Consider the following 20,954-nt stretch of genomic DNA (forward strand, 5'->3'; position numbering starts at 1 on the left):
AGAGAACAAATAAATAAGTTAATTAATCCACATTTGATTAAATGACCATTTCTGCTTAGAGTTGATAGACTGAGAATGTCCCAAGGTGTTCATAGCTCATGGTTAGGTGAAGGTTTTGTATAGGAAGTTTCTGCATAGTTTCTGTACAGGAATCCTAGAGGATTTTTTTTCAGGATCATTTTGTTCTGGGAGACAGGTCATTTCATTAGTTTACTGGCTACAATGAAGAGACTGGACAGTAAAATCAACTGAGGTCATCGCAGATGATCACTATAAAAGACCCCTTCTGAAAAAAAAATCTGGATTTTCACTTTCAGCAATATCACCTCTTTGAATGCAAACGGGAGACAGTTCCGGCTTCTACTTGGCTGCGAGATCCGCCAGTTGAAATTCAGTCTCTGTTTTCTCACAGAGTGAATCTCAATCTTAATGGTCTTCCCAGAACTAATTTAGACAATATTGTAATTTACTGCCTTCAGTACTCAATTTTCTTTCTTTCCTTCATGATGTGAAGGTCTCATTCCATTATACAACGCAATTTCAAACTAGATTACGAGACACATCCATTTGACTACACACCCAGGACTACAGACCCACTTCAGAGGGCTTGGAGTGTGAAGTAGTATACCCATCTGAATCTCTTTTTGCTTGTCATTTGCAATTTGTTCTAGTGAACCTGGAACAGCCACTTAAGGGCAGGCAAAGTGCCATTTTATGAGAGTGGTATGTACACAGACCGCCAAGAGACTACATACAAAAATCAAAGTTACTCAGTGACAGCAGCATTCCACGCCAGGAATGTCAAGGCAGCTGTGAGGGCTGATCTACCCTGCCTATTTTTAATGAGATGTGTCATTGGGCCTAGATTAATTTCAGAAATAAAAGATACTTCTGCAGATAAGTGAAGAGAGATTGTATGACTCTGCTGAATTCAGATTAGTATAATGCAACAGCAGTGTACTGCTGGAGATTTTCTGGTCTTTTGGTGCATTCTTCACGGAGCAGTGATGGGTGCAGCCACTGCAAAACTGCGAGGCAGGTGAGCCACCATGCAACAGCATTTGCTCTCTATCAGACGATGCTAACAAGGAGGCCACAGTTTACTTTTTTCTTGCTAAATCTAGATTTACACAGAATATATGAACGGTTATGTCCCGGCACACTCCTGCTGAGACCAGTGGACATTCTTCCATTAACTCCTATAGAAATCACGCTGGTTTAACCTTGGTAGTGGGCCAGGACAAATAAATCCCCTCTTATAAATTTAGATCAGAAGTCCACTTCTGCAACTTTCAGATTAGGAGATCTTAGTCTGCATTATAATACCTCTGACTAACAGGATTTAGCCTCTATATGCAGTTAAGCTCCTTGGGGTTACAACCACTTGATTCCTAATTCAAAAGAAGTAGGTGTGAATGCTCACATACTGCTTTATCTTACTGTCATGGCAACAAAATCCTCATAGCTGCAATGTCGTTGTTAGCTATGTAGCAAAGGACAGCCAGAGGATGTTCGCTGCCTGCACCCCTGAAAGGTTAATACCACTAAAAGCCCTGTTCCAAAACATTGAAATATCCACTATTGTAATACCTATTTCAAGATTATTGTAATGTAATTGTCTTCATATTGTCATAAATCTGTCATGTGGACAGATGCTGTATGTTTCTGTCTTGTTAAAGAGAAGTTAAACCAATATTACTATTCCCACTTACCTCTTTTTAAATGGAATATAAAAAGGAAGTCTAACTACTAGTAATAATATGTTAAAGTTGGAGCCTCAAGATTTGTGAAATAATTCCAGATTAAAAATATATATATACACACACAGTACTTATAAACAGATACCAGTCTGGTGTAATGCTCTGAACAGTACGAACAGTACTGAATGATAATGTCGGTATGAACTGACTTCTACATGCTACCGCAGAAAAATAATAATAAAAAAATCAAATCAAATCAAATAGAACACAGTTTAAAATATGGCTTTTAATTGATGATGAATTTCTACAGTGCTACAGCAATTTAGCAATCTCTAAAACAAGTATCTGAATCTCTAGCTCATCAAATCTTATGATCTTTACAAATAAATAAGTTATTAAAAGTATCATATTGAGCGTTTTCCTGTCTGTGTAAACTGCTAATGATAATAACGCATTCCAGGAAAAATAACAATAATGAACAGCTGCAGTGCATTTACATTATTAAGAATCTTTAAGTACAATCTATACATGATATGCTTACATAAATATTTCTGTACTTACACTTTTACAAAGCCATCTGAAAGGACACAAAATACATTCAAGACTGAACAGAGAAGCATGAGAACTGTGAACAAAAAGACAACATGTTTCAGTTGATATAACATGACATGGAAAGTAGTACACATTTACATTTTAGAACTCTTTTTAAAACCATTAGCAGTTGCAGGCCTGATCTTGACAACCAGCTCCTGTAAGAGAGCTAGAGTTATCCAACATTCAGGTTCTCAACACTTTGTCTTGGTGCAGACTTAAGTTCACTTTATAGACTTATTCCTACTGTGACCTAAGAATACACTGGACAGGTCCTCTGAATCTGCTAATAAGGGTGAAACACTTATTAACACCCGTAAAGCTTCCTGTCCTACTGAAGGCACTCAAGACCCCTTGGAAAGGCATCAGTGGCTTACAGTATCAGACACTGAAGCAAAAGTACCATACCCTATTAAGGTGTGCCACCATGAAAGCAAGATTAAGGGACTATCCTTGGCAAATGTGAATCTGCCACTTTAATGGCCTTGCAAAACTTAGTAGGCAGTAGCATTATTGAAACTCACTTGAGCAAGGGAGCACAGACAGAAGAGCTTTGCAGAAACATAAGGTGTTTGTTTCTTAAATGGTCATTACAACAAACATATATTAAAACATTTTAATGGGCTATGGTTAATCATCTACAAAAGTCTGTGTTAAGCATGAATTTAAATTGTAAACTGATCATAAATAATAGTCTCTCTGAGCACATTTTAAAATATACGTTATGAAATAAAATTTAATTTTCAGAAAAGCTTTCCATCTTTTTGTTCAAAAACACATTTAACCAATGCTTTGTAAAGAACTGCATGCCTGCCTAGAAATTTTGATTTATGAAGCCCTTCTACCTAGTGCAGAATATTTACTTGTATTATTTTTCCTTTTTTTTTTTTTCTAAGACAAGCAAAAGCTCAATTCGCAGAAACTGTTAACACAGCAGTTATTCCAAATTACAGCTTATTGCAATGTTTCTAATTTATTTGCCTTCTAATCACATAAATATACAAATATCCACTAAGGTAAGCCACTATGAAGAGTGCAAGTACCACAGTCAGAGCAGTAGCTAGACCTAGATTTAAACTGCACATATTTCTGGATAAATAAAGGTCACGGAAAAGGTCTCCATTCAATTCCTTGTTAACGAGTCACTGCAATCTGCCCATTAACACGGACTTGGCCGGGTGTTATGTTCAATGGGAATTAGGAGAAACAGCATACTGCACAATTTCTCCAAGGCTGTTAATTTTGAGCTGTACTATTGACAGCAGTGTGACAGAGCTATCTGGGCATACGAGTATTTCAAGAAATACATGCTTATAGATCAAGATACAGATACAGAGAGCTGAGTGGAGCACAAAGCCTCTTTCTGTAACACACCCTTTGTGCACAGAGATCCTTTCAGCTATCTCATTAGTTCCTTATGCAGAGGGTATGAGAGCATGTTCAGCTGCCCGTCTCTCTTCTCAAATCCCGAGCAGAGAGAAGTGAGGGAAATGATGCATAACAGCTACTGTTCACAATGGCCTCCACGATCCTCCTGGCAGCTAATGTGGAAGATGCAATTTCTCAGCACTGTATTCCATTGTACTGGCCTCACCCCGATGTCAGGATTGGGCCTCCGGACATTGTGGGCAGAGCTGTGAAAGGAGGTGATTCACCTAACCTGTCCTCGAACAGCCTTTTCCAGCGTGTGTGTTATAGGGAACCTCAAGAAACCCAACTGCTTTCAGCTGGAGTTTATAAAAAGGACCATGTGTTTATGTTACTAGCAATAGTAAGAAATGTCACTTCATGATTAGAAATCTCATTCCAAATACCTGTTCCTATGTATTAGCATCAAAAACAAACAAACAAAAAAAACCTTTATAATGTCATACTTTGTATTAATCCATTTCAGAAAGCAAATACAGCACAAGTAAGAAAACATATTCATACAAACAATTTGTTAAAGACTACATCAAAACATTACAGACACTGATGCTTGACTACATTCTAATCTCTCATAAACTGGAGGATTTCAATGCAAACCAGGAATATTGCAGAGAGGAATACAAAAAAAGAGGTGTCAAAAATAAGTTGGAAAGAGAGCACCATAAGAAAATCATACTTAACTTTTTATGTCCATTTAACAAACTAATTAAATGTTTCATGGTGTTATACTGAAGTTTAATTAAGCTACAAAGGATAAAGTCCTGGCCCATTTTACCCAAAATTTTCACTACTCTAGAGAAGATATTAAAACAAAAGGTATACATTGAGGCTTCAGTGAAAGACTTTAACCAAAAAAGAAGAGGAAGAAAAGAAGAGGAAGAGAAGAAAATTACTTTTACAATTCTATCAATATCTTGTACGATGCTGCTTTATGAAAAACAAGATTTTAACAAGCTGTGCTGTATTTTTTTATGTCACATTTACAAAAGGATATAAAAATAGCTCCTGGATTGTCATATGATAAGAGCTTTAAGCCACAATGAAAACAAATGTAATACAGTATTAGAGCTCAGGTATTTCTTTTATTACAAGAATAGTATCTGTGGGATACACTCCAATAAAGGATTTCAAAATCACATACTGAAAGTATTCAATGCATTTTCAATAAATTGATAGCTATGGTCTTTGGTGAGCTGCCCTGACAGTAAAAAAAAAAAAAAAAAAAAAAAAAAGACACAGAATTTAATCTAATCTTATTTACTCATATTTCATCATACTCTTCTGCTTACTAACTGAGAAATATTTCTAAAAACTGCCATGATGCTTGCTCCTCATGCATCAAAATGCAAGTAAAGTTTATAAAAGTGTATTCTAAGAACTTTGGACAAATACAACTGCTAGCCTGAACGTGTAACACAACTATTTTGTGAATCAGAATTGTAAATGTGGTTTGTATTTTAAACTTTAAATACTTTTAGCTGCATATAAAACAGAAAAGTAATAAGTTAACTTATAGCACCTTGCATATATTTGTTCTAAAAAATACAAAGATTACACCTTTTAAAATTTTAAGGAATACAGTTATTCTATCTCAAGTCCACTATGCACCTATCATTTAAAAGAAATCTAATTTACATGTAATGAAGACAATGTAAATATCAAAAACGTAAGGCACAAAATGGAATTTAAAAGTTAGGGTGTAGTAAATCCTTGCTTTTTCATCAAATTACCTGATACACCTGAAAAAGATGCATCCACAATTTTCAAAAAAAAAGTTGTATTATCATCTAATCATGAAAGCTAAAAGTGGAAACTGCCTATTCGACTATGAAGTTCAAACTCCTTCCAAAGAAAGATTGTTTTCCAGTACTGTATTACATCCAACTTAAAACCTTTCAAGAAATTGTATGCATCGATAAGCTTTACTGTATCATTCTGGATGGTTGGACTAGATGATCTTGTAGGTCCTTTGAAACCTTGTGTTTCTATGATTCTATGATTCTGTAACCTAACTGATCTCACTGGTAGGATCTTTCTCCTGACGTTCACTAGACATATAACCAGTTCTAGTTACACCTTCATAATAATAAAGCCTCTTCCTCTACACGTATTTGTCACATAACCAAAATTTGTACATACTTAATGACTCAACCTATCCAACTTCCTTCTTACTTTAACTATTTTTTTTAACGTTTTCTGACCTTTCTGAAGATTGACTCAACTCTGCACTCCCGAGGTACCCAAAATATAAGACAGTAGAAATCACCTCAGTGATCACATGGAATATTCCGATTCCCAAACGCCTGATGCAGCTTTTCTGCATATATTCTCTTTTTTTGATATTAGTGATTCTGGAAGCAACTTTGTTGCCTATATTATCAAGACTTCCTACTACGTTATTACTTTTCAATCTTCTCTCCCTCTCACAAACTATCCAAGTCTCCTCAAATGCATTACCTTTTCTTTGGATCTCTTAGGCTGTGCCCAACTCTTGCCCGTATTTAATTCATCTATTGGACTTCTTTCCCTCAGGTATCATATAGTGCAGTACCATCTGTAACTTTTATTAATACACTGTAGATCCCTCTTGCATATTATTGAAGATGTTAATTAGAATTACATAATCACATTACAAACAATTAATGGGGAGGGAGCAATTAAAATTACACAATGGGATGATTCAAAGCACAATTTGTATTTTAAGACATTATTTCAAGTATATTTTATCCCTCTTACCTAATTATAAGAATAAAAATATCTCACTGTAGCTACAGTTTCTAAATGCAATACCATAATTTTTCTGCATACATAATTAAATGTAGAATATGAAACATGCTGACAATCAGTCTTCCTCCACAAGAGTCCTGTTACAGCCACTGACCAGAGAAAAGTAAGAACATCAAGACTACTCCTCAGCACAAACTTTTAACCAGTTAATATATCTATTAATCAACATTTCTTTTAAATTAGATGCAAAAATATAGAGATATCTAAACTTGTGCCGACAATCAAGAATTCAGCTCCTTTCAAAAATCCTTCTAGAATTCTACAGTGTGATCCTGTAATTCAAAGAATGTTCAACAACACACTAACAGTACTTATAACTGTAAAGGTATAATTTAACATAAAACTTAAATAACATTTAAGCCACCTACTCTATGAAAAACATCATTACCTAATTTATGCTCTGTTTTCCAGAAGACTCATTTTCAATAGAACTCATCAACTCTCCTTCTGTTCTTCAGCATGACTACAGATCATCAAGGCCTTTCACAATAGAAAGCACATTAGCCAACTACTCAGTTTGTTAAAGCTATTTGTCAGCCTATTGAAAATATGAAAACAATGTTTGAAGAAATGAACAATTAAAAATCAAAGTGAAACCAAACATGAAAAGGTAATTCTGATGATATATTATTTGTATAAATAATACAGTCCATGTTACTTTATACACAGTTGTTTATTCTTGTTCCATGTTTTAAAACTTGGACTCAGAAAAATCACAGGAAGTTTTGTTTTTTTTTTTACCCTTGTTTTTCCGTTAAAAGCACCATAATTACACGGCTCAATTCAATCGTCCTTTTCTACAATCACTTCTCCGTGAAGCACCTTTCTTCTCTGCCGCAGCATGTGGAAGTAGAGTTGTGGAAATACTTGATCAAAGCACAGAAGAAAGCAAATTAGATTTAAAAAAAAATCAACAGATCACATTACGGAAAAGTACACTTTTGCAGAATGATGAACTGAGAAAAAATTATGGCACACAGTGCCACAGCTGGTTAAGGCAATAACAGTGAGTCATGAACTTCAAAGTGAGTTACAAAACAGTAATTACTCAAAAGTCAGACAAAGCCCTCTGAATGTATACTCTCCTTTTATGGATCTTCCCTTCAACATTTTATTTGTATGAACAGGACTTAACCACTTAACAGGACTTAGCAGTACCTAAGTCTTCAAACCTGTGCTAAGGTAAGCATGTTTGAATTGAGACTTTGAGGATCCAAATTTACCCTGCTTGTTGAAGTCTGAAATTAGGAGCTCTCTCTTTCTCCTGGTCCTATTATATTACAGTTCTGATGCATTTGATCATTATTTTTAATGCAAAGAAAATTGGATTTATTCCTGAAATGTAAAGCTATGCAAACAATTCTTAAACTGTTAGTAAGTTATGATAACTTCAAACATCAGTTTACTCATATAAATCTCTCTCATTGGCCTCCATGATTTCTTACAACAAGAAAATTCAGTGTGTGTACATACAGTCAAAGTCCACACTTTAAGTCAGTTTCTTGAAGGAATACATTTTATGGATGTACATCACAGCTCCTTTTAACTTCAGTTTTCCTGCTTCCCAGTTCCTCTGCCTAGTCTCTTGCTTTGTTTCCAGCCTCACTGTCCAGAGGATCTAACGTAAACTACTTGCCCAGTTTGCTCTAGCTCCATTTCAGTTGTCATTGTGCTATATCTAAATCAGGTTGCTTTCTCCTTGGCTGCACTGTTTAGCCTACAGTGGAAGTAACAATGGCAGTTCAAGACAGATAGTCTCTCTAGTCTTAGTTCTGGTTAGCCAACTGATCTGTGGCTCCTGGTATCGAGAAGTACAAGAAAGATCTGGTTAAACCCACGTCTGAAGTACACTCAGAGAGGTTTTGGAGGCAGGGGGTGGATTTCTGTGATGCTGAAATTTTGCCCTAAGCATGCTTGTTCAAATGGTCACAGGTAAGAGGACACTAACAGCAATTAAAAAAAAAAAAAAAAAAAAAAAATGAGAGAAGGCAAATCTTTGGATCTTGCAGGAGAATTTTTAAGTCATTGCTTCAAAGCAGCAGAGGCACTAGAAATTCACAGAGATACAACTACAGACAGACATTTCTGTATGTAAATATTTTTACTTATTGCTGGTCTTTTTAGCATTTTCACAGAAATTTTTAAGATAGCTTATGTTCTGAGGCAAATAACAGAACAGAAAATTTCAGTTTAAATAATTAAAGCACAGCAAAGCTTGGAACAACAGAAAGCAGATGTTAAGAGTGGAAAGTGTCAGGAAATTTAACTACAGGAAGTGTTGCCAGCATTGCTGATAATTGATTATTATGTTGCTGGTGTTACTAAAGTTAAATAATACTTACATGGTATATAGGAGAACATGACAATAATAAGGAAGTAATAGTAGTCGAAGGAGACATTGTATTTGTTGGGAAGTCTCAACGAAAACATTCCTGTTTTCTTCACATAGGGTAAAGCAGCATATATAGTCAGCAGTTCACCAGCAACTCCAGCAGGATACAAAATTATAAAAAAGTTGTATCTGCATTAAAAAATAAATAAAAGATTGTGAGAAATGCCCCATGAATTTAAAATTTCATTTTGCTATTATTAGTGGCACAGCAATATATTGGAGTAGTCCCTGCACCAAAGTCAAGGACCACCTCCCGAATTGGCACAGAATATCAATTATTTAGGATTGCGTCATTTTTGTTTACAGAGAATGAATTCCTCAATCATTTTATTTAAAAACAGAGAACTATCGGAATGCATGTATGCCTTTCTAATACTAAAGAGTCAAAAATTATTCTGTAAATTTGTAGTCTCCAATAATGTCTTTTTAATTTTTGTTTGTTGGTTTCCTGTTGTCACTGATAGGACTAAAACCAGAACTGGATCCCAAATTCAGATGATCTTGCACATCCTTGTCACGGTGCATGCACACTAGGGCAACTCTATGTACTATAATTTCTTTGAAGACAATGAAAAAGTTGAGAAATATCAGAAACTTGTTTTACCCACTGCCACAAGGGAAATCTAAATAATACTACATTTACCACAAATAGAAATTAAAAATTAAAGAGAACAACAGCTCCAGAAAATCATCAAATCCATCTAAAAACAGGCAGAACACATTCAAATAAAGGGCAAAGACACTGAGTTTAAAGAAAATATGGTTTGAATGCCACAGGCTACAGACGTGGACAAAATGAAAAATGTAATCAACGCGGTTTGTGCAGTCCTTATGCACAGTGCATCATGTAGCTGCAGTCTCTCCTAAGGAACAGCTCTCTTGAGCTCACTCAGGGGAAGAGCAATGAGAGCTGTCACACAGGGTCTGAGAGAAGTGTACAGCGTGCATTCCATGACCAAAAGAGATGAGATCCAAAATGGTAGCAACTGAACATGAAACCCTCTCAGGAGCCAATGGCCTTAGAGGACTCATAGGTCAGAGAACAGATTACGTGAGGTATAAGAAGGAACTGATGCCATGACCTATACACAGATTGTCTCTATGTAGTGTAAAAGAAACAACGTAAAAACTCTGAGCTAAAATTTAGATCATACCTATACCATTAACTATGGACAGGCAAATATCTTAAAGATCAGAAAGGTCCAGCTCCTTAGGAATCCTGGATTTACACTCAGCTGTGTTATTTGATTCTCTAAAAATCAAAAATAGGCTATTTTGGACTCCTGAAAAGATAATACATTTTTGAATGTTTTGTTTATATATTTCACCATACCTCTCTGCTGTGAGAATGTCAGCTTGCCTATTATGAAGAAACAAAAATTCTATCATTCAACATACACTGACTTGATGGCAAAAAGCCCGTCAGTGTACTACTTTCTGAACGCATTTCTCTTTCTGAAGACTACATAAAAATCATTACTGAAACTGGACCTGATAATTTGTAAGTTTAGTGCTTAAACATGACCAAACCTACAACCTCAGGTATTAGCAAAAAAAATAACGTTTTTAATAACGGACATAATTATTGGACACCTCAAAGAAGTGCATTAGAAGCATCAGAACTGCATTATCTATAGCACACAAATAAAGCAGAATAAACAAACACACAAACTTGTTTCAATAGTCACCTGTGCTGAATGTAGGTATTTCCTTTCTAACAGGGGAAGTCTGTCTGTCTTGGCATATATTTTTCAAACGATAACTACAGAGAATGTTACTCTTCCAGTTAAATCTCCTGATAAACACGCAGTCTCTGTAATATATCTGATATAGTGACAGACCTTAAGTGTGTTTCAAAATCAAAGTAGTTTTGATACAGAACACACTTTTTATGTTGGCTAAACTATGCCAATATTTAGCTTCACTACATTAATATAACTACAAAAGCTCTGATAAAGCAGAACTTCTCACAAAGCAATACTACGCATTCAGAAAAAGACAACAGCTCCAATAATTTCAAAGACCTTAAATCTACAAAGACTAGTACAGGTACTTAATTTTAGGCACTGTATTCAAAAGCGTCTTAAGGAATCATACTGTAAGTTAAAAGATGACTCCAAAGATAAGGAAAAAATATTAAAGTGAATTAAAACAGAGTTCAAGCCATGAGACACAGAAAGCATGGAACAAATCACACCCAAAAATCTCAGCTAAAATATTTTTCATATTTTAAACCAAGTAACAATAACCACAAGTAGAGAAAGCAACCAACTTGCACTCTGCTGGCACATAACCAAAGCTCTCCCGTGTGTTAGCTCTGCATGCATGGAACTAACATGCACAGAACCATGAGAAACTGAAATGCAAGACATCTCCACCTGGCCCATTTAATGAAGTATGGCAAATGGTTGAGCAGGTTGAATGTGTAGAAGGAATATCGAGTAATCTCTGTCACAGTCCATACGACCAGAAAAAGAATAACGCTCTCCTCATTCTGGATCTGCAGAAGTATAAAGAACCAACACTTTCTTCATCCTTAAGCTTCTTTTCTCTGCAAACTGCAACAGTCTTCTGTTTAAGATATATGGAACAGAACTAACATCTTGTAAAGAAAGAAAATTTCTTTGAAACCATGCTGAAACCATGACAATCATATATATATTTACTAACATAGAGACATTTTGCAAACTCAGCAATCTTTATCCATTACGCAAATACAAAACCGTAAAACTATATTTGAGCTTATTCCTCCTCTTCATCTGCACTTTCACTATGCTATCTAACTGTCTCCCTCTTTATCTGTGGCTGATTTGCTTGCTTATTTTCTTACTCCTCAAAATAGAAAAAAGAAAATACTACGTAAGATACACTCCTTTCATAACCAGCTTTTACCTATTCCATATTTCACTACTCTCTCTATCTCCTAGACTTTCTCTTACTTTTTATTTTGCTTCTTCCCCACCATACAGTGCATGTCTCCATGAAACTTTAGATGAAAGGAAATGTTTAGTATCGCCTGCTGACTGGAACTTAGTAGCAGAAGATCAAATCTGGCTGCAAGATGGTTAAGGAGTTGGAACACTGATGAACACTAAACAAAGAGTAGTTGGCAGATCAGGAGTTTTGTGTAAACTTACTCACCTGTCCTGTCTAAGATTTAAGTTCTGAGTCATTAAACTGCCTCATCAGTAAGTAGCACATCTATCTGCTCTTTCAAAACATCAGTTCTTTTTCACCTTAAGTGAACAAACAAACAGAAGACCCCAAATATAAAGAAGGCATGTGGGGATCTATTACAAACACTACCTTCTGAGAAGAAGAATTACACGCAAGTAATTTTCTGTTCTTTAAAAGGGAAGGAATTTTGTAATACACTTCCATGCCTGAAGGCTGAAAAGCTCCAGGGATGTCTGTGAAATAAAATAAAGTCACATAAATTTTGTTAAAATGACAAAAAGGGAAATGACTTTTTTTTTAATAGAATGCAACACGATGACAAAGCTTAATACATCACAAAGATGTTGAAAATGCACAACTCTGTCAAAAGTCAAGAAGAATTTTAATTGATCGTCTTCTCATAAAATCGCGCCCTCAATGTGTCAGTCAAAGAAGGTGCAATTTTAGTGAAAGGATCTCACAAACAAAATAAAAAGATATAAAAATCCCACCAAACTCACAAAGAAACAGCAACAATGGCAGTGCTAAGACATCCAAACAGATAAGCAAAGGAAAAGACAGAATTAGGCTGTTCTTAGCCTCATGCGATTAGAGACAAACATTGATAACCCAAACTTGGATTCCTGTCACAGTGCTAAAGCCAAGCAGAAGTGCTCTAAGTATGCAGAGAATTCCTATTTGTTGCCTTGCAAATCTCCAGTCAAGTAGAGAGATCTGGGTCTGGCTGTTATCACTAACATGCCTCTCACCACCTACATGACCCTGAACATTCATGCCTGCTAAGCAGTAACAGCGTGAAATACAATCAGACATACATTTAGATGTATTTTTCTTGGACACAGCTGTACTGAAGATAGAGGAAACAAGAGAAATGACTGGATATGCTAAAGATTTAATCCACTGCAGATAATAAAAAAAAATGGTAAAAAACAGTGCTAAATTCCAGCATTCGTGTAAATATTCAATATTAAAAAAACGTGTGAATCTTTGAGACTTTTTCACATAAGGGAAGAAGAAAACACTGAATACACTTAGCTTACAAAAAAATCTATGAAAGGTTTATTTCTTGTTAAAAAAAAAAAAAAAGCACAGTAAAGGAGAAGATGAAGTGTTGAGAAAAAGTTCTCCGTGAACTGAAATTAAAGGATTTGTCAACTGAGGCAGGAGCTATGATATCCCATTGGCAGAAGGGCATATGCCATCTGCTGGTGAGACAGTTTAATGGCTCAGCTTTTTAAATTTAAAGAAATTCAGGAGCACAGACTCAAAATCTATCCCTGAATTCTCACATACCCTTTACAGAAAGCAGAATAAATGTCCTACCTACTAGCTGTAAGCAGTCTGCTTGTTTCATTCTGCTAACATATCACTAGACTTACAATAACCACCTACAGCCAGGCAAATAAGTTACTGTCATTTATTCAGGACCTTAAGTGTTCCTGTGGCATGCTGGAAAACTTGATATACTTTTAACGAAAACAATGCAGTATGCATGCCATCGAATGCTGATATTCCCGTAACAATAAAATTTTGAGAAGGTTCCTAAAATAAATTGCAAAATCACAACCATTTAAACCAGGTAAATTCAATTTAAGACACATTTTCACTCAGATTCATTCAGTAAATGCTAAGTTCTTCAAAGGGAATAGGTAGCACTATGGTACATATGCAGGTAAATGAAAGCACTAGTGTTGATTTCACTTCGGCAGACCATAGCTGGCTGGCATGATGCTGAACGCAGTGCTGACTCACACCTGAGAACCAGACCCAGCCACCTGGGTAGAAGCACATAAATTCAGTCCTGTAACCCCTATTTCAGAAACAGCACTTGAGTACGTCAGTCTTCTCTGTATGAGTCTTATTAATTTTTAAATGTCTTCCTGATGAAATGAGAACTGCATTAATAATTCCTTCTTATTAACAATTAAAACACAATTTGCTCAAATACATACCTGTTTTATACTATGTGCAATGAACCACACCATGAAGATTCTTGAACTCACTTGGACCCCCGTCACAAGCACAGATGTGCGAACTATTCCTTGAAAAGAGAAACATGTTATCTCTGCTCCATTATTCATGTTTTAATTAGTTATAGGAGAAACCAAAGAAAGAACTCACCAACTGCACAGTGGACTACCTGTAAATAAAAATAAGTTAAAGGTTACTAATTTACACTATGTTACTATCTGCACTACTAACATTGGCTTTTTGATATTAATATAAACCTAGGTTTATTTCTGCTGTTTTTTTCTCCAACTAACATTTCAGCATCTTTAAAAGAAGTACACATTGGAGCCCTAGCAACTGGTGATGGGCTCAGGATCTGACCTGTGTAAACACTAAATGAAAGAGATTTATTTTCCTAATTGGATATATTGAACATTTAAATACTTACAAAGTGCCTTTTTTTTGAACTGGTGAACTTCCCTCCCATTATCTTAGCCAAAGAATAATTTCACAGGACAATGTGGAAGGAGTTGTACAATGTACGCTAAATTAATAGAAATTTTAAAATGTTCATTATGGATTAATGTTCATTATGGATTAATATCAGCATTATCATTTTGCCAATGAGAGCTATGAATCTTGAGATTTATTTTCTGGTCAGTAATGTTTAGCAAATAGAGCGATTTTCATTGTTTTGATAGATCCAAGTGGAATTACCTATTGTGAAAGTTTAATAGCAAAAAAGCCTATAGACAGCTGGCCACATGATTTTAAACAGCTGCTTGAAATACAGATGTCAGGGGCAGACTGAGAAAAAGAGTAAAAATGCAGACAGACACTCTTTGCTGAGCTTGGGAAAGAACCGTAACTGCTCAGTATACCCAACAGTTTTATTTCACGGGTGTACCATAAATTGAGACCATGAGTGCATGGTTGGCAAAGTCATATTATTTCAAGAATGCTTTGCACAACTTGCACAGACCTTGTTGTAAGGATTTATACGGGGCATGTGAATCCAGTCTGGAAATAACTAGAAGCATAGCAGTTCCCAGGGAGTATTTGATTTATGAAAATATTAAGTTTTTTAAATGTGCTCATTTGTTCCAACTAATCTCCTTGCCCCCACAAAAAATTATCATCAAATAAGGAAGGTAAAATAACTTTCAGCACTAATATAACATTTCGATATTAAATTCAGGCTAATAATGTGCTTTGCCTATGATACGCAGCATCCAGTAAAGCAAACTATGTTTGAAATTTACCTCAAGCAAAGCAAATGTCTGGAAAAATTTAAGCGTCTTTTGCACGCTTCTGAATAAGCCTCTGTGTGTTCCTTTCTGTATATAAAATCGCACCATGGCAATACCCAATACCAGCCACCTACAAAAGAAAGAGAATGGATAAATTTCAAATAAGAATTCTAAAAATATCCATCCGCTGTAAATAATTTAGTAGAATATTTTCTTCACAGAATATCTTTGCTTCCTCACTTGTCGGTGTTCTTAGGAGATTGTTAAAAATATCTTTAGACAGAAATATTATGTAGTGTTATATCAACACTACGCTCTTTTATCTCTTTACCTGGAAAAGGATAGAGAATGACTTGTTTACCTTCAGAGGATTGACCTGAATTACCTAAATTAGGGGCCCACCAGACAGGAGGTGACTGTATTTTTACTGTTAAATCCTCATGCATCTTTACTGTGAATTACTGTTATTTGAAAACATCAGATGAACTCAGCACTGAGGCTACCATTTTGGTCTCAGGTTGGAACCGATGCACATCATTTTTACATTTTTCATGGCACCTTACTTGTCATTTTCAGAACCGACTGGGGATCAATGCTTCTGTTCTACAGTTCAGAAGTGCTGAGAAGTCATCTTGGAAATCAAACTCTGATGTGCTGTCACATTGGTGCTCTAAGTTCCTGGCTTCCAGAGGCAAGAACATTTAACTAGCAGATTTGATGGTGTTGGCTTCTTTTTATTTAAGGAAACCGAACGATGCTATTAGCTGATCATCCTTTCAATGTAAATGTGTAAATGAAAGAAAGTAACAACATCTTTGAACCAAACTGAAATTTAATATAAAATTCAAATTGAGATCTCAAATGGAAACTGAGATAAAAACACAACAAACAAACAACAACAACAAAAAAACACTTCATAACCATGGTGGATTGACCCCCACCATCCCAGCCCAGATCAAGTACAATAACCCAAGGTATGAGCAGTTGCTTCCACGTAATTAATCCATGCTTATGAAATTAAAATTTTCAAAATAATATACCATATATTCCATTGTTAATGCATTCCCGCATTCTTACAAACATCACACTAGCAAGATTCCTTGAAACTTCAGGCTTAAAACCACAAAGGCTAAGTACAAAATTTCTTAAATATAAACCTATAAGCATAGCCAGAGCTGCAAGTGGCTATTTTGAGAGTTAAAAATGAAAATACGTGAATTGCAATAACATTAGTTTAAGTTCTTGTCTGATGATATCTGGGAGCAATCATTCAATCCTTTCATCCTCCACAAAGCCATCACGAGCATGTTGTACAGCAACATGAACTCTGGCTGAGGCAGGCCCAAGACACAAAGCGGTGGGGTCTGAGAAATATTCAGAGGCAGACTAGGAGAGTATAGAAATATTCAGGGAAATAAAGGAAATGTTACAAGTGTTACATGTTAAATGTTACAAGGTCCTGCGCTTGGGGCACAACAACCCCATACAACACTACAGGCTGGGGGCAGAGTGGCTGGAAAACTGCCCAGCAGAAAGGGATCTGGGGGTGTTCGTCCACGCTCGCCTGGACATGAGCCAGCAGTGTGCCCAGCCGGCCAAGAAGGCCAACGGCATCCTGGCTTGTACCAGGAACAGTGCAGCCAGCAGGACCAGGGAGGTGATCGTCCCCCTGTACTCAGCTCTGGTGAGGCCACACCTCGAGTGCTGTGTTCAGTTTTGGGCACCTCACTACAAGAAGGACATCGAGGTGCAGAAGCATGTCCAGAGAAGCGCTACGAAGCTGGTGAAGGGCCTGGAGAACAAGTCTCACGAGGAGCCGCTGAGGGAACTGGGGTTATTTAGCTTGGAGAAAACGAGGCTCAGGGAAGACCTCATTGTGCTCTACGGTTACCTTAAAGGAGGTTGTAGCAGGGTGGGGATCAAGTTCTTCTCCTAAGCACCAACTGAGAAGAGGAGGGGAAATGGCCTCAAGTTGCACCAGGGGAGGTTTAGGTTGGATATTAGGAGACATTTCGTTACTGAAAGGGTTGTGCCCAGGGAAGTGGCTGAGTCACCATCCCTGGAGGTCTTCAAGAAACATGTAGATGTAGAATTTAGTAGCGTGGGTTAGTGGTGGACTTGTCAGTACTAGGTTTAAGGTTGGACTATATGATCTTAGAGGTCTTTTTCCAACCTGAATGATTCCATATTTATATAAATGTTCAGATAAATATTTAACGCTTCCCCAGCTTTTACACTGTCCCCTATACATAACATACTGGCTAAAATTGGAAACGAGACACCAAGAAAGATGGATAATTTATCGGACATGTTATGCTGTAATGGCATGAAATTTGCATGGATCATAACAGCTCCGTATTCCCCACGCATGACATGCAGTTCAGTATCAGTCCCTCAACAACTCTCACACGTAGCGTCTACCACTACACAGTCACTTTGCTTTGTCCATGCCAACAACAGTTCATGACAGCGTTCCAAGCTCCACATAAAGTTAGTCAGGCTTCCCCACACTGTTGGAATGATTCCCCTCCTTCATTCTTTCTACCTTAAGCCCGTGAATCTGATCTGTTGGAGCTCCAAAATTTGCCCAGCTCCCCAAATATTATTTAGATTTTATAACAGATTTTAAAGGCGAATGCATTAATTTGAGGTTGTCTCCTACCACGGTGGAAATGAGGAATTACTAGAATCTCACTGGTAGTCCTCCGCAGCAAGGCTGCCCCGTTTTACAGCGACGTGTTTGACAAGAGGAAGGTGACAGCGCGTGTGCATCCAGCTGGCAGCACGAATGGTGACAGCCACAGCTTTGTGCTAGGCCGAGCCTGAGAAGTCATGTTACATCTAATCTCACAAGGCATTTTCTGCATCTCATTCTTAACAAAAGCGTTGCAGAGAAAAGTAGTCTTGGACTCCATTCAGAACCGAAGACTGTAAATACATTTTTAAGTAAATTATTGCTTGGACATTTGAAATTTCTGCCAATCATTTTATTTAGCTTTCAGTGGCTTTGACTTTGGATTTCAGGAAAGCCCTTGTAGTGAATACTGTAAATCAGCAGGAAATGGAAAACAATTTGTGCAATAAAGGTAGGATTTCCAGCTGGGACTTTCAGTAAGATTGGGTACTGACCTGCCATTTTAGTCGCTGAATGTATCCCTTAAATCTTTATTAGAAAGATAAAATGCAATTTGGTATTAGACTGGTTGTTCACATGCACTTATGTATCAGAGAGGTTGTTAAAATTCTAGAAACACTTTGCCATCGTGCACCGTCTGGACAAACATACTGTTCTTCGTGTTCACCTGTCCTCGGTAGTGCCCCTGTGAAATATTTCTCTACTTCAAACCTTTATTTTTCTCTTAAACTTTATCTCTTTGAAAAGATTACAAGAATTTGTTCCTATCTCTTCTTTCTCTGTTTCCACATAAAATACGCAGTTCAGCAAGTCTGAATCCCTCTTGATGACAACAGAAGATGGGGAGGAGGAAGTGGGAGAGCCTGAATCAGCACCCGAGGTCAGAACTAAACTGGTTCAATAATCTTTTACACAGATTAAAAGATGAAAGGCAATGGCATTGGCAGATAAAAGTCAATGGCAAGAGTCAGCGCTCATTGCCAAATTCACACATGGAGGACGAGGCTGGGAACTCCATGAGGCGAAATTAACCTGCAAGCTACAAAAATCGCCAGTAAAAGCACTTTCCAAAGGCTTGCGATATATGAATAGTGTGTGCACGGATGCTAGTGAGAAGAAAGCCATTTAAATCCTATTCCTGACCTTCTGTGTGGACACCCTGACAGAACTATAGCATCACCAGTACTCTACGGTATTCGAAAGAGTGGGGATTCACCCTTTGGGGCCCAAGACAAAGCTGTTTTAACGATTAATTCTCCCCCACCGCTTGCCTCGCTGGCGGCTGAAGGGACAGCGGGCGCCCACGCGGCCTCGTCCCCAGAGCCCGGGGGGGCTCCAGGGCAGCTCGGGGCCCCGGCCGGTCCCTCACCCGCTGGGGCCCGGCGGCTGTGCGGGCTGTGAGGGCAGCAGGCAGCGCGGCCCCGCCGCCCGGCATTCCTGGCCCGGCTATACTTAACCTCCGCCGCGCCCGCTCGCGGGTAGCGCTGCACCGTATTAGGCAATGCCGGGCAAGCCGGGGCTGCAGCCCCGCTGCCGGCGGCCCCCCGCCGCCCCCGGCTCTCCCTTTGCCCCACGGCGGCTCCCGCCCCGGCCCCGGCCCCGGCTCCGGTCCCGGTCCCCCCCGCCCGGTCCCCGCCGCGCCGCCGACCCCACTCCCCGCCGCCGGCCCGCGCTCACCCCGCGGTCATGGCGACGTTGTAGAAGATGAGCCAGGCCGTGGCCAGGGCGCCCAGGCTCCTCTTCTTGCCGTTCTCCTTCTCCTCCACCGAGCCGTTGCCGCCTCCGTCCTCCTCGCTGGACGCCATGGTTCCCCCCCGGCAGGGCAGCGAGCGAAGCCGCCCGCCCGCGGGGAGGAGGGGCTCCCGCCGCGGCGGGGCTGAGGCCGCGCTGACAGCTGGACCTCGCGCTGTCCCTCAGCCCATCTGGCTGCTGCCCCGGGGGCCGCCGCCCGCCGCCGCCCGCTCACACGGCGCTGCCCGCTCCTCCCTCCGCCTCGCCGGGCTCCCCGGGCACGGCGGCGGGCAGGGGGCGGGAGGAAGGGGCCGCGGCCCGCCCGCGGGGGGTGAGGCGGCGCCGCGCTGCCCTTCGCTGCCCCTCGCCTCCCCTCGCCGCCCCCGGCTGCCCCTCGCCGCCCCTCGCCGCCCCCCGACACCGGGAAGCTGGTGCCTTGTCCCCGGCTCCAAACGCCAGTGACAGAAAATATCGGTCTTTAAAAAAAAAACAACAAACAGCAAAACACAAACACATACACAAATAAAAACACAAGGAGGTTTGAGGTTGGTTGGTGAGAGGTGGAGTTGTTGGACCAAGTCCATGGGGCCCCAGCTCAGAGGTCCCCCTAAAGGGGAGGATCCCTTCCAGTGTGGTGTGTCTCGGTGTCACCGTACATACACGAGGCAGACTGAGGCAGGCCCCCTGACAAGGGGTAAAAGTCCTTCCTATGGACTGAAGGATGAGATTTGAATATATAAGTTACCTTAAACTGTAAGCCTGCAGCCTGTGCACATGAAAACAGAGCCTGGACAGGGCTGTGAGCTGAGGACCCAGAGCAGCATCGCTGTGAGCTGTGTTGGTGTGACGTGGTCCCACAGAGGTGCAGGCCATATGCACACCCTGCCATCTGGCTCAGTCTGTGCTAGCCCAGGGATGCCAGCTGCTCCACTTTGGGTGGTGGGCATGTAGCCTCAGGCCCCTCACCTCCACGGCTAGGCACTGCAACCATTGCCATTCGGGACAAATCCCTTGAGCACAGTCATGCAGACAGAAGAACTCCAAAAGCAAGTCAGGACCTATCTTTGAAATCCTACTTTGTCAGCCCCAAAAGTGTTCAAGAATCCGAGTCTACCTCCTTTAGCATGGGGTAAGCCATCTTATTGTTTAAACACTAAAGTGGTCTCAGTTCCTGGGCCTTCGGTTAAAGGATTAGTAGATGTGCCATACAGAAACTTTCTCTCGCTCTCCTTACCAAAGCACACAAGTAGATGTTCAGCTTTCAGCTTCATACCACTGGCAACAGCGAATGTGTAACATGCATGCAAAAATGC

General features: G+C 39.2%; 1 protein-coding gene across 3 annotated transcripts; it reads right to left on the reverse strand.

Annotated features, from left to right (window-relative positions):
- Positions 1-1,966: 1,966 nt before the first annotated feature.
- HACD1 (3-hydroxyacyl-CoA dehydratase 1) lies at positions 1,967-19,903 on the reverse strand. Of its 3 annotated transcripts, XR_014581008.1 has the most exons (8): positions 19,588-19,901; positions 15,288-15,405; positions 14,197-14,215; positions 14,028-14,116; positions 11,277-11,398; positions 8,849-9,027; positions 6,895-7,372; positions 1,967-2,325 (listed from the first exon to the last, which is right to left on the reverse strand). XR_014581008.1 is itself a non-coding variant. In XM_083827598.1 (7 exons), exons 1-7 carry the CDS (start codon positions 19,713-19,715, stop codon positions 7,290-7,292), a joined length of 732 nt encoding a protein of 243 aa, XP_083683724.1. In that variant the 5' UTR covers positions 19,716-19,903; the 3' UTR covers positions 1,967-7,289. The 3 variants fall into 3 exon arrangements, 2 of the variants coding, with proteins under 2 accessions (XP_083683724.1, XP_083683723.1); XM_083827598.1 differs by having other exon boundaries at positions 1,967-7,372; positions 14,028-14,110; positions 19,588-19,903; XM_083827597.1 differs by having other exon boundaries at positions 1,967-7,372.
- Between the last annotated feature and the right edge of the window lie 1,051 nt (positions 19,904-20,954).

This window comes from Anser anser, assembly GCF_964211835.1.
Source record: "Anser anser genome assembly, chromosome: 2".
In the NCBI taxonomy this organism is placed as follows: domain Eukaryota; kingdom Metazoa; phylum Chordata; class Aves; order Anseriformes; family Anatidae; genus Anser; species Anser anser.

Bases quoted from the DNA above. Each gene is read 5' to 3' on its own strand.
- HACD1 (XM_083827597.1), bottom strand. From the start codon at position 19,715: ATGGCGTCCAGCGAGGAGGACGGAGGCGGCAACGGCTCGGTGGAGGAG. The intron at 15,406-19,587 runs GTGAGCGCGGGC...TTTCTTTTGTAG, and splicing joins AACGTCGCCATGACCGCGGG to GTGGCTGGTATTGGGTATTG. The intron at 7,373-8,848 runs GTAAGTATTATT...GCTTTGATCAAG, and splicing joins CATGTTCTCCTATATACCAT to TATTTCCACAACTCTACTTC.